We start from the raw sequence: 13165 nt of genomic DNA, 5'->3' as shown, positions 1-13165 counted from the left end.
TAACTAGAATTGGAAGATTAGACACTGGGCAATTGTCAGCTAGATTGTCAAAGTTAAGTGTTGGTTTTTTGAACAAAGGAGACACACCCCAAAACAGTATTGTAAGAGAGACTGGCATGCTGTCCTCCCTAGGCTTTGGCTATCTCCACTAGCAACAGAAGATCCATTCTGATCTTGACACAGTATCAAGACAATAATGCTTTAGCTGAGCTCCAAGTAGCAGCTTTGCAGATCTCAATCAGCATAGGATGAATAAATGCTGTGGAAGTGACTGTCACCCAATCTCCAGTAGAAAGGTCTGTAAGTTGTTTTGGTTGAGGAACTTCACTGAGCACACAGCATGGGTGGATACAGAATGTGATCCCATTGGATCGCTTCTGGACTGAATGGGACAGGCCTTTACCTTTTCAGCAAAAGCCACAGGCAATATTGGGGAGGTTTTGAAAGGCATTGTCCCCACAGCCGTCTGAACACCTGAAGTGTGCAACTGAGTTTAGCATGGAAGATCATGAGGCTTAAGAACAATTGACACAGGAACGGTCTTATTTTAATCAAAATATGAGACCAGAGTCCAGGCTTTGGGATGGAATGTTAGGATGGCTTCCCCCTTAAGAAAACTGTCATCAAAGCCTGCACCTGCAAGTCTCCTGGCATATGAGATAGCTGGCAGGAAGGAACCTCCAATGACAGATGGAAGGAGCAGATACCAAGAGGCACTGAAGGATCCCCCGTAGCCTAGATGCAGTTAGGACTGCAGTTCCTTAGAGTCACAGTTTTTGGTTTTGAACATACATGGTGCTCATACCTTTAACATGCTCTTTTTAAAAGGCTGCCCACAAACTGAGCCCTCTTGCATGGAGGAGTTGGAAGCCAATCCCAAATCCAGTAAAGACAAGGAACATTTTAAAATGACTAGTAAAAGGACAAGAGCCCAGAACTATCCATTCACCTACTCCTAGTTAGAGCCATGTGGGTGTAAAGCAGGTGGGCAGATAGTGAGTGATGAAGGGCTGTGTGGAATTGGCTGGGTTCCTTTTCTGTTCCTTTCCAGACTCTCAAACATTTGGGTTTTTGAAAGGTGTAGAATATAGATAAGAATTACTGTTTTGGGGTGTGGTGGGACTGCAACATCACATACTTTCCAGCATAACTCCTGCTAAACCATTAGCTTTTTATTTGGGAATAATATTTAGATTTCTGAGCTCTTTGTTTTAGACACTGATAAATGCAGAAGCAAGGAGCAAATAATGCCTACAAAGGAGTTCTGGGGTTTTGTAACTAAACGGTGTCCTTTTGAAAGGTGTTGAGCCTACAGATCCTTTAATTATTCACAAAGCAGGTGGTGTGTTGGGGGCAGAGATGCAGGCTTCTTCACACGTGTCCCAAATATAAACTGCAAGGACTGCTACTGTGGGGTAGAGAAGAAATAAATTGCCGTGGTTCATTCAGTCCTTGGATACTGCTCCGATTGCCAACAGGGCTGAAAATTATAAATGGGTGTTATATGAATGCCAGTCAACTAGAAACCAGCCCGAACCCCTTCCATGCTCATTTCATGTGGGCACACAGGATCCAGTTTGGTGGCAGGCTGATGAAAGGCTCCAGGACCCGTGAGCTATCCAGTCCCATTTGGCTTTTTCTTCTTTATTACTTGTCTGCTGTAAACTGGTTTAATGGTTTATATTACAGGTAGTAGCACCAGTCCTGGCAAACCAGAAGAACCATCACAGCTGGCCATATGTGGTGTCACAGGACATTATGCGCCATGTCCACAGCCTGAGAAGTAACATTTTTGTGGTTATTGGTCAAGTAAAAGGCAAGACCCTGCTCCCTCTTCCAGCAGGCTCCGAGAGAATGGAGTATATAGATCATGAAAATGAAAAAACGTAAGTGAAGTTTTGAGTTTTCATCTACTTTGCTCACCGCATGTTTGTTTTTATTTCTGCTAGGAATCCCATGTAAAAATAAGCAGGACTTTCCTCATTCACTGTCCATTCTCCTTGCTAGTCGGCCAAAGAAGTGAGGCCTAATACTCAACCTGATGGCATTTCTGTTTGTCTGCCTGTAACATGATAACTTTTGAAGACCACATCCAATCAGTTCCACAATTTCTGGGAACATTCGAAGCATCGATGGAAGAACCCCATTGATTTTGGGGGCAGTCAGGAAACCAAAACACTGGAAAAGCCTCATTTCCTTACAGTGTCCATTTGATGCTCTAGGCAGATGGGGATTGTGACATCAGAGATGATGCAACCAGTCATCATTCATACCCTCTAATCTAGTTCATTTGCATACTTCAGTCCTATTGTTTGAAATGCACCAGAAAAATGTACCTGCAGGTCAGAACTGGGGTGCTCTGACAGAGTGGGGAGGCCTGGGGGTTCAGGGCTGGAATAGTGGGAGCTGCTTCAGATCTGGAGCTGTGTTGGAGAAAGGCTGGAGCTTTGCACTGTGGCTCCCGCCTCACTATGCCTGGCTCAGGCAAGATCATTTTATCTTTGTCCAGTCAAAACTTGTAGTTTAGCTAGACAATGCCCATTTGGTGCCGCAGGTTCCTTTGCCTTTAGCAGCCAGGGGGCACTGTCAAGGAGAGAGATGACCAAGGCAGGCAGCAGGGTTAGGGGTAAATGTTTAAAACTAGGGTTTGGGTTTCTCGAGGGAGGGAGTGCTGATTGGTTAAGTTATCTATGATGTCACAGTGCTACTGCTCAGGCTCCTCTGCCTGCAGCACCATAAGGGCTGCCACGGGAAGTTGTGAAACTGCTGAAGCAACAAGGAGAGGAAGAGGAGCGGTTTAGATTCGGTAACGTTCGATGTAGGTGAAATGGCTACAGGGTCAGGGATAGAGACTGTGTCCCTGCCACTCCCCACACCTGCCAGCTCTGCTGGCAGCACCAATGGAGTGTGTAACCCTCTAGTCTAGTGGAAACAAACCCTGTTCTTTGTTTTCTTTGCCTCACCACGGTGCTGCTGCCTGTTTTGAGATGATGCATCTTCTTGCCTAGGGGGCTGTTCCCACTTCTGTTCAGAAGAGCAGCATTAAGCCAAAGATTGTAACTGAGAGGTTCAGTGATTAAATACTGCAGTGACAGGCACTACAGAGAAACCCAGGATAGACAGGTCCTGAGAGAAGCTGGTCCCCATAGCTGGCTGAGCAAACGGAGGCCCAACTCTGCTCTATAGCAATTCTTTGTCTGTCTTTCTGTCTGTCACACAATAACCTTTAAAGACTGAGTCTATTTGGTGCAGCAGGCAGAGAAGCATTGTGACATCCATCAGTTATCATGAGCTGTGCTCCCCATTTCCAGCCTTCTGGGCAGCAAGCTGGCACCTCCACTGCTCCTTCAGCTTGGCAGCCACCTTGCATGGTTTCTCTCCTAGCTGAGTCTAGTAAGTCACTGGAGGCAAGATGGAGCAGGTTGTGCAAAGAGTAGCATTTGGAGAGATGATTCTGCTTGAGGCATAGTATCCCCAGTGCTCCTCCTGGGATGGGAGGCTCCACACCACTCCCTACTGGGGCAGTGGCATACATACCTCAGCCTTGACCATGGTGTGCAAGTTCAGATACTAAACACGAGCGAGTCTCATGCCCAGGGCATTCACATGTGCCTCGGGGGGTCAGAAAGGAAGATGTCTGGGTGCATTATTGTTTCTGCCTGCCTTCCCTTGAATGATCAGGTGCTGGTCACTGCTGGTGGCAGGATGTTGGCTTAGTTGGCGTTATCTGCTATAAAGACATTTTAGAAACTTTCCCCAGAATAAATGTACTGTACTAAAAAAAGCGTGGGGATTTAAGATACACAGCACCTTGCGAAATAAACATTGGCATCTGGTTATTTTGCACAGGCATATCTGATTCCAGTGCATTGTCAAACAAAAACCAAACTTCACAGGGAGACTTTGTATTTACTTTCTGCAGTGTGGAACTGGTGGATAAATCTCTCGTGCACGCCATTGAGTCAACAGTGATAGAATGGAGCTACCAGATCCAGGGAGCATTGAAAAGAGAGTCATCAGAGCCACTTCTGCAAGGCAGCAACCCCAATCCAAAGGTGGAGTTAGAATTCTGGAAAAACAGGTGCGTTGCAGGCAGCGTGACAGTGTGTGTTTGTCAGTCGAAGCTCATGTTGCACGGAAGGGAAATGCTGCAAGTAGCCAGCACTACTCAGACAAGATATAAAGACTAAGCAGTTTAAAGTTTATATAAAGACTCAAGATAGAGAAGTTTATGCAAGCTCATAAAATAACCATGAGCTGAGAAAACCATAGGAGGTCACTGCTGGTGCAACTGGAAGTATTTCAACTGAATACCAGTGTAGGGGCTGCAACTCTAAGGGAGCTTTTCTAAAATCCCCCTTCCATCACTGGTAAGAACAGGTGACACGTTGATGGGGACCCCGGGTTATAACCTGGAACCGTGAGACCGCTCTGCCCCCTTAACTCTCCAGCCTGGGCTGTCTCTCTCAATGCTTGGCTGGTGACAAGCAGCAGGTGCTGTTATCACTCAGCCACCAGCATAGAGACACACCCAGCTAAGTTGCATGAATGCTCTCTCAGGCACTTATGAACTTAAAGTGGGAGACTCCAGCAAATCCCTCCAGCACCCAGTCTTGCACCCCAGAGAATGTACCATCTTACACTGCTCAAGACCTTCTCTTGAACAGTGCAAATATATTAATTAGTTTGCCACTTTGTCAAAAGCACCAGCCTTTGTAATCTGAGCAGATTCCCCAAGCACTTTATCTAAACTCACTGGTAAAGATAAACCATTAAAATAGTCTTGTTAACTACAGAATGATAGATTTTAAGTGATTATAAGTGGTAGACATAAAGGTCAGAGATAGTTAACTAAGAAATAAAAGTAAAATCACAGTCTAAATCCTAAACTCCATTAGACTAAGCAAGATTTGAATCAAACAGCTTTTCTCAGTCCACTGGATATTGCAGGTAGGTTACAGTTCTTAATACACCAGCTGAATTTCCTTTTCAGCCTGGGACCAAACATATCAGTTTGAAGTCTTTGTCTTCTCAGTGTTCTTGTTGCTTTTAGTATAGGTGGGGAAGGAGAGAGGTAATCACATGATGCCACTGTCCCTTATTTTATACTTTCAGTTCATGTCTCAGGAAAGATACTGCCCCAGGCATGTCCGTGTAGGCCTTGATGAGTCACAGAGTTGAGCAATCCCCATTGTGTGGTGCTTGTAGAACTATCTCTCACAAAATTATAAATCTCTTGTTTACAATTCCCCTGCTGGTCAATGGCTTACGATGGTTGCTTATCGCCTGCCTGGGTGAGGGTCACCTCCTTTGTTGCCACTGGAAAGCTAGCTGTGGATGTCTCCCAGACACACAAAGTATTTCAGTAACAACCCTATAGCAGAATATCATCATTTCATACACACTAACAATATACATGTTTTGAAAGAAATGGGTTTCAGCAGATCATATGATACCTTACATAGCATGCTTTGTATGAAATATCACAACCATATACAAATGATTAGTATGGGGGTTACAGGGTGCTACTTTGAGGTACAGTGTGTCACAGACATCCGTAAGGGCTAATGGAAGCCTCTCACTGGGCTTCTTCCCCTCGCTCCAAGAAACTCAAAGCCAGTTTTTGAAGCCCAGAACATGTTACATTTTCTGATGAAAAGGAATCTGTTTCTCTGTTTGCAGTGAGGGGTTAGAGGCCCCAGTGGCAGCAACAGACTCTGACTCAGGAATCAGACTTGCTCCAAGCTGTTTTATTTACAAAAGTCTCCAGTGGTTTAACATGCTCAGCCAACTCAGTTAAAAATGCAGAGCTAATTTCCTGTCCTCTGCCCCTCCTGCCTGGAACTTCAGGAGGGGCACTTGGCAATTGGACTGGGGGTGGTCACTGACTTTGGCCCCTGGACTGGGCTTTCCCTCGGAATAAAGAGCAGCCTTCACAGTGCTGGAGCCCATGAGGCCCGAGCCCGTGAGCCAGCACCCATGTAGGCTGGGTGTGAATTGCTCAGTGCAGATGGAGTGGAGATGGACATTTGTTTGCTTGGGTTCAGCTGCTGTGATCTCTACCTAGAGCTCTCATCTCTCTTGCTTTGCTGTAGGTGTGAGGACCTGGAATGCATTTACAATCAGCTGAAAACTAAGAAGGTTAGGAACATGGCTGAACTGCTAGACAGAGTGCAGAGCAGCTACTTCCCAGCCTTCAAAGCGATGTTCAGAGATGTCGTAGAAGGTGAGATTTGGGCACCCTCTTTGCCTTAGCTATGCTGATTTCATGCTTGGTCTTTTCCCCATCCCCTGATTTTTATAGCTACAGTCCCAACACGACTGGTCTGCAGTGGCATTGGTCCTCGATGTCCTAGTGGAGCCTTGGAGCCTGTGTGTGTGTGTGTGTGTGGGGGGGGAGATTGTTGGGAAGGGCATCCTGGAGGAGGAAGGTGCAGAAAGGTTAGAGGTTTGGAATTGTAGATAACTCTGCAGTTTTGGTACCATACTGGGACCAGTCTGATTACTGGTCTGTGGATCCAGAAATGTTCCAAAGGTCATGGAGAGGAATTTTGGGATTTGTTCCACCTTTAATAATAATCTCATATTAATCCAGAGTGCCTCATCCTGATGGATTAATGTCACCTTCTACTACAGTGTGATCGTGGTGACTGTTTTAGAGCAAGCCACAGCCCTTCTTAACAGTTTAGGGCAAGAAATGTTGAATACTGTATCCAACTGGAACTACAAGGGGAGTTTTCATTAGACTACTTATTGCCCAAACTGGAATTTAGCCTGGACACCAGGGTTCACACCCCAGTCTTGTGAAAATAATAGTTTGCAACTGCGGCAGGCAGAGCACCTTTTGGTCTGAGGATATCAAGGCACTTGATAAAAGTGGGCAAATATTGTTCTCCCCGTTTTCCTGAGGAGTCATCACAGGTGTGGAAATGTGACGTGACCAAGGTCACACAGCAGGTCAGTGGCTTAGCTGAGTAGATAACTCAGATTTTGATTCCGAGTCCTCTGCTCTGACAAAGTCTGGACTATCTCCAGGAAAAGTGCAATGGGTCTGAGTGCAATAAATGGTCAGGTCCTTGGTTTTATGTTTCATCTGAAAAGAGTGTCTTCTAGCATTATGTTGGACTCCTTAGAATCACTCCATACAACTCCTGGGATCTCCTTCAAGATCTTCCATCCAGGACTGAGCTACTTGGGTCATAAGATCTGACAAGACCATTATCCTAATTGGTGTCACTTCTAAAGAAGATGAAGTTATAAAAGATGAAAGCCTGGGTTAGTGTGCTCTAGGTGATGCAGGGGATTAACATTCCAGCCTTTCTCCTCTTCTTATTTTGCCCTCCCAGTGCATTTACACTGGAACAAGAGGAACTCCTCCTTTGGGCAGACAAAAGACCTTTGCCTCCCTATTTAAATCAGAATTATAAGAATGTTGACACATTTATTCAGTAATTTTGTCATTTTACAGAAAAAAAAAAGAATAGTTTCTAAGAAGTTTTCTACTGTGTGTCTTTGAGAAGCAAAATTACAGCCAAGCAACGCCCAACTCTGCAGAAGTTCAGTCTTCTCAAGTGAACCATGTCCAGTGGAATCCAGTCCAGCCCAAACAAAATCCTGAGCATTCATGGTAGTTTCCTTCATTATCGGGGAAGGAGGAAACTCTGAGATGACCATGAGGGCTAGCTTGATAAGAGGGATTTAGGTTGAGCATTTCAGCGCCTCAGCCCCACCCCCTCAAAAGAACTTCAGTGCCTAAGTCTGGGTCAAAGGTAGGGGCTTCCCTCTGCTTGGCATTCACCACTATTGAACCCAGTCCTGCAGTTAGGCTGACCTGACTTAAGCACCTTTCTCAAGAAAAAATGAGGTGGTGTGGTTGGTACCACTCCCACCATACCCAATGGTTCGAGCACTCTTCCAGGTTGCGGGAAACCTAGTTTCAAATCTCTGCTCAACTTAATCAACTCCTGCTTTTCCTGTTTGGTGAGTTAAACAGTTACAGAGGGTTACAATGCAAATGCTCAATATAACTTCATACCATGGCATACAGATATAAGTAGGATGAATACATGCAGCATCCTACAAGCATTCCATAAAGTCTAAACACTTTCTTATCACACTAATACCTATTTTAACTGTATTAACTCAAAGGTGAGCCAGACTGGTTTCTGGTTATGCGTTTGTCAGTGTTCAGTGAGGCATGAACTGGCACCTGGTCTGCCAGCATCACAGCCAGTATTTCTCACTTCTTCATAACCATTCTAATCGTTGTTAATGTTAGAGAGACAAGCTGGCTGTTCTAAATTAGTTCTTCAAGTATTACTCTCCTAAACAACTAACACTCTTGTATCAATTGGCAATCAGGTTTATAGCCTGCAGAACTGTTTTTTGTGTACCCTTCTTTGCTATTGCTAAGTCTTATTTTGTAAGCAAGTAGTTTTTAAGTGAGATGAAACTTGGGGTACACAAGACTAATCAGACTCCTGAAAGGGGTACAGTAGTCTGGAAAGGTTGAGAGCCACTGCTCTAGACTATTCTAGGTTAGTAACATTCAAAGGCACAAAGGTTATGGCTTCCAGGCTTTGGGGCATGTTAGGCGCATAGTGATCCTAACCGCTTCACAAGCAGCTTTTGTGTACTTTACACTGGCAAAACTGATGCAGAAACAGTTGGAAGCTGGCTCTATTCAGAGTCCCAAGGAGTGACAGCGTGTTGTTGGTTTTTTTTGGTGGTTGTATTGTTTTCTGTGTTCTGTTTCCCTTTGCTGTTCATTTTTCCAAATAAATTGGCTTAATTTATTTTGCGAGCTGAGATTTTGCCTGTTGGTGTGAAGTGAGATCAGAGGTAATCAGAGCCCAGGCAATAGCTGCATCCTAGGGAGGGACAGACCTCACCTTTCATGTGTGTTGTTTTTTCTCACAGCTTTGACTGAGGCCCAGGATATTAACCTGCACCTGACACCTCTCCAGCGTCGTTTGGAGGACATAGAGAGTGTTGAGTTTAATGAGGTGAAGCCATTGATCAGTCCCTTGCTCCATGTGGTTTGTTTAATCTGGGCGACATCCAATTACTACAACACACCTGCACGGATCATAGTGCTGCTTCAGGAGATCTGCAATCTTCTCATCCAACAAGTAGGTGGCCTGGACGCTTTAAACCACTCCCTGAGCCCAAAGCTCAGTAAAAAGAAAAGAAGAACTTGTGGCACCTTAGAGACTAACAGATTTATTTGAGCATAAGCTTTCGTGAGCTACAGCTCACTTCATCGGATGAAGTGAACTGTGGCTCATGAAAGCTTATGCTCAAATAAATTTGTTAGTCTCTAAGGTGCCACAAGTCCTCCTTTTCTTTTTGCGGATACAGACTAACACGGCTGCTACTCTGAAACCCGAGCTCAGTAAGAAATTTCTATCTCAGGGGTTCCACATGTGGGGAAGGGACCTTGACCCTAGGTATCAGCGCTTTCACATCTTCCACTAGACTTGTCTGGGATTTCTTTCACCTGAAGCAAGAAGCAGCCACTTGATTCTGCCAGCCATGTAGTGTCTGGGCTGCACATCCATCCATGTTAGACATGAAAGCCATCACAAACCACTGTGCCCCACGGTGCCAGAACTCACATTTGCTTAGAACAGTTTAGAGAAATGTCAATACTGCAGTGCTAATGCTTTGCACCAAAGAGAGCTGCTCACTCATTTGGCTTTTATCTTGCATCCCAGCTGTCCTTCAGCTGCGTTTTTATCCACTTAGACATATGCTCCCTGCACTTCCATGAACACCCACAATCCCAAGCGTCTTATTAATGGGTGGTGGCACTTCCATAGCATGGTCACTCAAGTTGTGTGGAAGCCTTTCTCTGGGGGTTCCATGTGGTCCCAGCTTTTCCAGGAGGCCATGAGCAGGGGTAGCGGGTTCCTGCTGGATTCTCAGCCACAGGACACCACACCATCACTGCAGATAGTCGCCAGTAATGCTTGCCTTTCCCCTCTACACCTGCCCCCAGAGGATCCCGGAGGCAGCAGCAGCTGCGGTAGTTCTGTGAAGATGCCCCTTGCCTCCTGTGGATCCTGTCAAGATCTGCAGGTTTAAGAGCAGAATCTCTTGCCTCTATGGGGCACAAACTCTCCCGTTTGCTCAACAGAGGAATGCTGAGGGAACTCTGTTTGTTTCTGATTATGGCATTTGCACGCACCCCAGTTTGTAGAGTCCGCAGGGCAGAGCACAGTGAAGTGCTTAGAGCTCTGCTCGGTGTTGTATAAATAATAATGATCAAGCCCCCTGCAGATTGCAATGGAAAAAACCAGGTGAAAACAAAGCTTATGGCATCACAGAATTCATTACATGGTTTTGTAAAACAAAATGGCAGCTGGCCTGTTGGCTCTCCATAGGCTTCCTGGACTCTACAGCCTGAGGGGAAGGCTGCTGCTTCTCCAGAGGGGGAAGGACCAGCCCCCCACTTTAGCAGTCAGCTGCTAGGTAAGGTTTGCCTTTCCACCCCATTGTGGAGCCGTCAGTCCTGAAACCAAGTGAGAGGCTGGGTGTCAGACCATCACCTAGAAAAGCCTTCCAGCTCTCTCATGCTAGGACTGGGCTCTGGGAATAGTCCATGGAGTTGGAGTTCTGGTGTCTGTGTTCATGGCAGGCAGGAGTTGTGGAAAAGTGTCCCCGGATTTCATCCCCAGATCTTTAGATTTGCTCAGAAAAGCTTTTAAAAAGAGGCACATCATCTCTCCACCCCCCGAGGTTCTCCCATATGATGATTTTTTTAAAACATTGTTTAGCTTGAGAAACACATTTAAATGTAGCCAGCCCAAAAAAGGTCCAACTGGACCCTTGGGGCAGCAGAACTTCAATTCTGGTTCTGTCACTGTAGGCCTGGAATTACTTGACCCCAGAAGACATTCTGAAGGGGGAAGCAGAAGAAAGTCTGGGCAAAGTGCGGGAAGTGCTCAGCATCCTGAGATACTTCAAGCAGACATTTGAGGAGAGACGGGAAAAGCTCCACACCTACTTTAAACCAGGCCAAGGAGTGAAAAAATGGGACTTTCAATCCCTCATGGTGTTTGCACGGCTGGACAGCTTCCTAAGAAGACTTGAGATGGTGGAGGTGAGTATTTGGTCTTGAAATACGGTGAAACCCAAGACAGCACTTTGCAGAGATAATTCCACTTATGACAACAAACCCATTTCATAACCTTCATCCACCTTGTAGGTAAGGAGCCTTCTCATTTTTCCAGTCAATTTTCTGCGAAGTGGGGCAGGGGCATTGGTGGCACCATATCCTGGCTAAAGAACATGCCGAATACACACCTGGGTCCTCTCTCTGTGCTGGCGTTCGTATTTTATTGCTCACAAGAGTCACTCCAAAGAAGCAGAGCCCTCTAAAGGGGAATGTGTGGCACTTACTAGTCTTCACGGCACACAGGTGCTAGAAATCCATCAGCACAATCTCAGTACTGGGGCTATGGGTGCCGCACAACAGCAGGGCTGCCACCTGTCTGAGTGTTCCCAGGATCTTCCCTTTATTTAAGGTAGCTGTCCTGGGAAATCTGTACAGTGCTAAGTACACACTGCCAGCTGGCCAGGTCTGTGGGCTTGGGATTGTCCTAGATGTCCTGGTTTTGGTACCTCAAAAGTTGCAACCCAATTCAACAGCTGTACCCCCAGCCCCTTAGCCAAACCCCTTGCTACACCGCCAGCCACCCAGCCCCTTAGCCAAACTGCCTGCTACAGCCCCAGCCAGTTCTCCCCCTGACCAAGAAACTGCCTGTTCCAGCCCCCCACAGCCCCACATTAGTTGTGTATTAATCTAAATTTAGTTTAGATGTTTGTCTAAATCCATTTAGTCTGTGGAGGACCCCACAGGCCTTGTGCCCCATGTCCCCACAAACTGCTAATCCCCTGCTGGTGTCTTTGGCCTGCACTTCACTGCACTGAGTCAGGGGGTGCTAGGCAAGAGTAGGTACCCCCTGAAGTTCTGCATGGGCTCAGTTGGGGATGGTAGGCAGCCCCCCATCACACTGCTGCTACAAGAGCCCAGAGCTGGGTCCTGCTGCAGCTGCCCAGCAGTGGCCTCTGGAGAAGCTGGAGCTGGGTCTGGAAGCCAGTCAGTTCTCTTCATCAGCAGCTGAGCAGCTCTTCCAGGCTCCAGCAGCAGCTGCTGCTCTTCCCATGCTCTTGGCAAGGAGGCTGAAGGCAGTTACTCCAGTAACTGAACTCCGGTAACACTGCCAGGTCCCCTTTTCAACTGGACGCCTGGCAACCCTACCAACTGATGATATTGTGGCTCGAGCGTCACGCATTTTCAGAGTGTGGTAGGGACAAAGGTATGCAACTGCACGTTACAGTGGTTGGTACAAGTCGGGAGAAACAAAATGAGAGGGCCTTTAGGGGTGGGAGATTTCACCACTGCAATGCACTATCACTTGCCAGCTTCAAACTTGATGATGGGCTCCTGGAACAGTGCATAACGTGTATCTAGGTCTTGACTCTGCCAGGCCTACGCTGTATATATTAGTTCTGACTTTACCTGTGTTGTGTAGTGCCTGGAACCTCTGGCCTGGGAGCAGGGCCCATTGTGCCAGGAGCTGAATGCAGATGCCATTCTGTTAAGGATTGGCATTCTTAGACACACATGCATATATTAAGAAACTTTTCACTTCACTTTTAAGGGGACTCTCTTCTTTCATTGCTGCCTCAGCCCGACGTCAGCAGATCCATAAAATGTAGTGGGCTGGCATTTGTCTCATTTTAGCAAAAGGACAGCTTAAATTAGAACATTTTGCTCTCACTGTCTCTCAGAGGATATACTGCAACTGAATACAAAGCACTATTGATTGCAGCTCACTGAATTTTTTTATGCACCCCATTTAATTAACACAGCAGAAAATTCCACAATCACTAATGTCTATATTAAAGCTTTTCAGAATGATGTTTTCCAATAAGAGCTGGTATGCAGTAAACCAAATTACCCTGGCCATTCTATCAAGACAAACATAAATAAAAACAAAAGGAGTACTTGTGGCACCTTAGAGACTAACAAATTTAACAGATTTCCACTCTATACGGCTAAATTCAGTGCCTTGCATAATGACAGGTTTCAGAGTAGCAGCCGTGTTAGTCTGTATTCGCAAAAAGAAAAGGAGTACTTGTGGCACCTTAGAGACTA

General features: G+C 46.0%; 1 protein-coding gene across 2 annotated transcripts in view; it reads left to right on the top strand.

Annotated features, from left to right (window-relative positions):
- The window catches only part of DNAH9 (dynein axonemal heavy chain 9), a 402978-nt gene that overhangs the window by 6418 nt on the left and 383395 nt on the right, over positions 1–13165 (top strand). For both annotated transcript variants that reach the window (XM_038371718.2, XM_043496454.1), the window contains exons 2-6: positions 1690–1886; positions 3923–4081; positions 6096–6226; positions 8920–9131; positions 10871–11104. In XM_038371718.2, coding sequence (XP_038227646.1) covers positions 1690–1886; positions 3923–4081; positions 6096–6226; positions 8920–9131; positions 10871–11104 — 933 coding nt within the window. The remainder of the gene's footprint in view (positions 1–1689; positions 1887–3922; positions 4082–6095; positions 6227–8919; positions 9132–10870; positions 11105–13165) is intronic.

Source organism: Dermochelys coriacea, chromosome 14, assembly GCF_009764565.3.
Source record: "Dermochelys coriacea isolate rDerCor1 chromosome 14, rDerCor1.pri.v4, whole genome shotgun sequence".
In the NCBI taxonomy this organism is placed as follows: domain Eukaryota; kingdom Metazoa; phylum Chordata; order Testudines; family Dermochelyidae; genus Dermochelys; species Dermochelys coriacea.
Note: the sequence above shows the minus strand (reverse complement) of the source record. Positions and strands in the feature narration are given on the sequence as shown.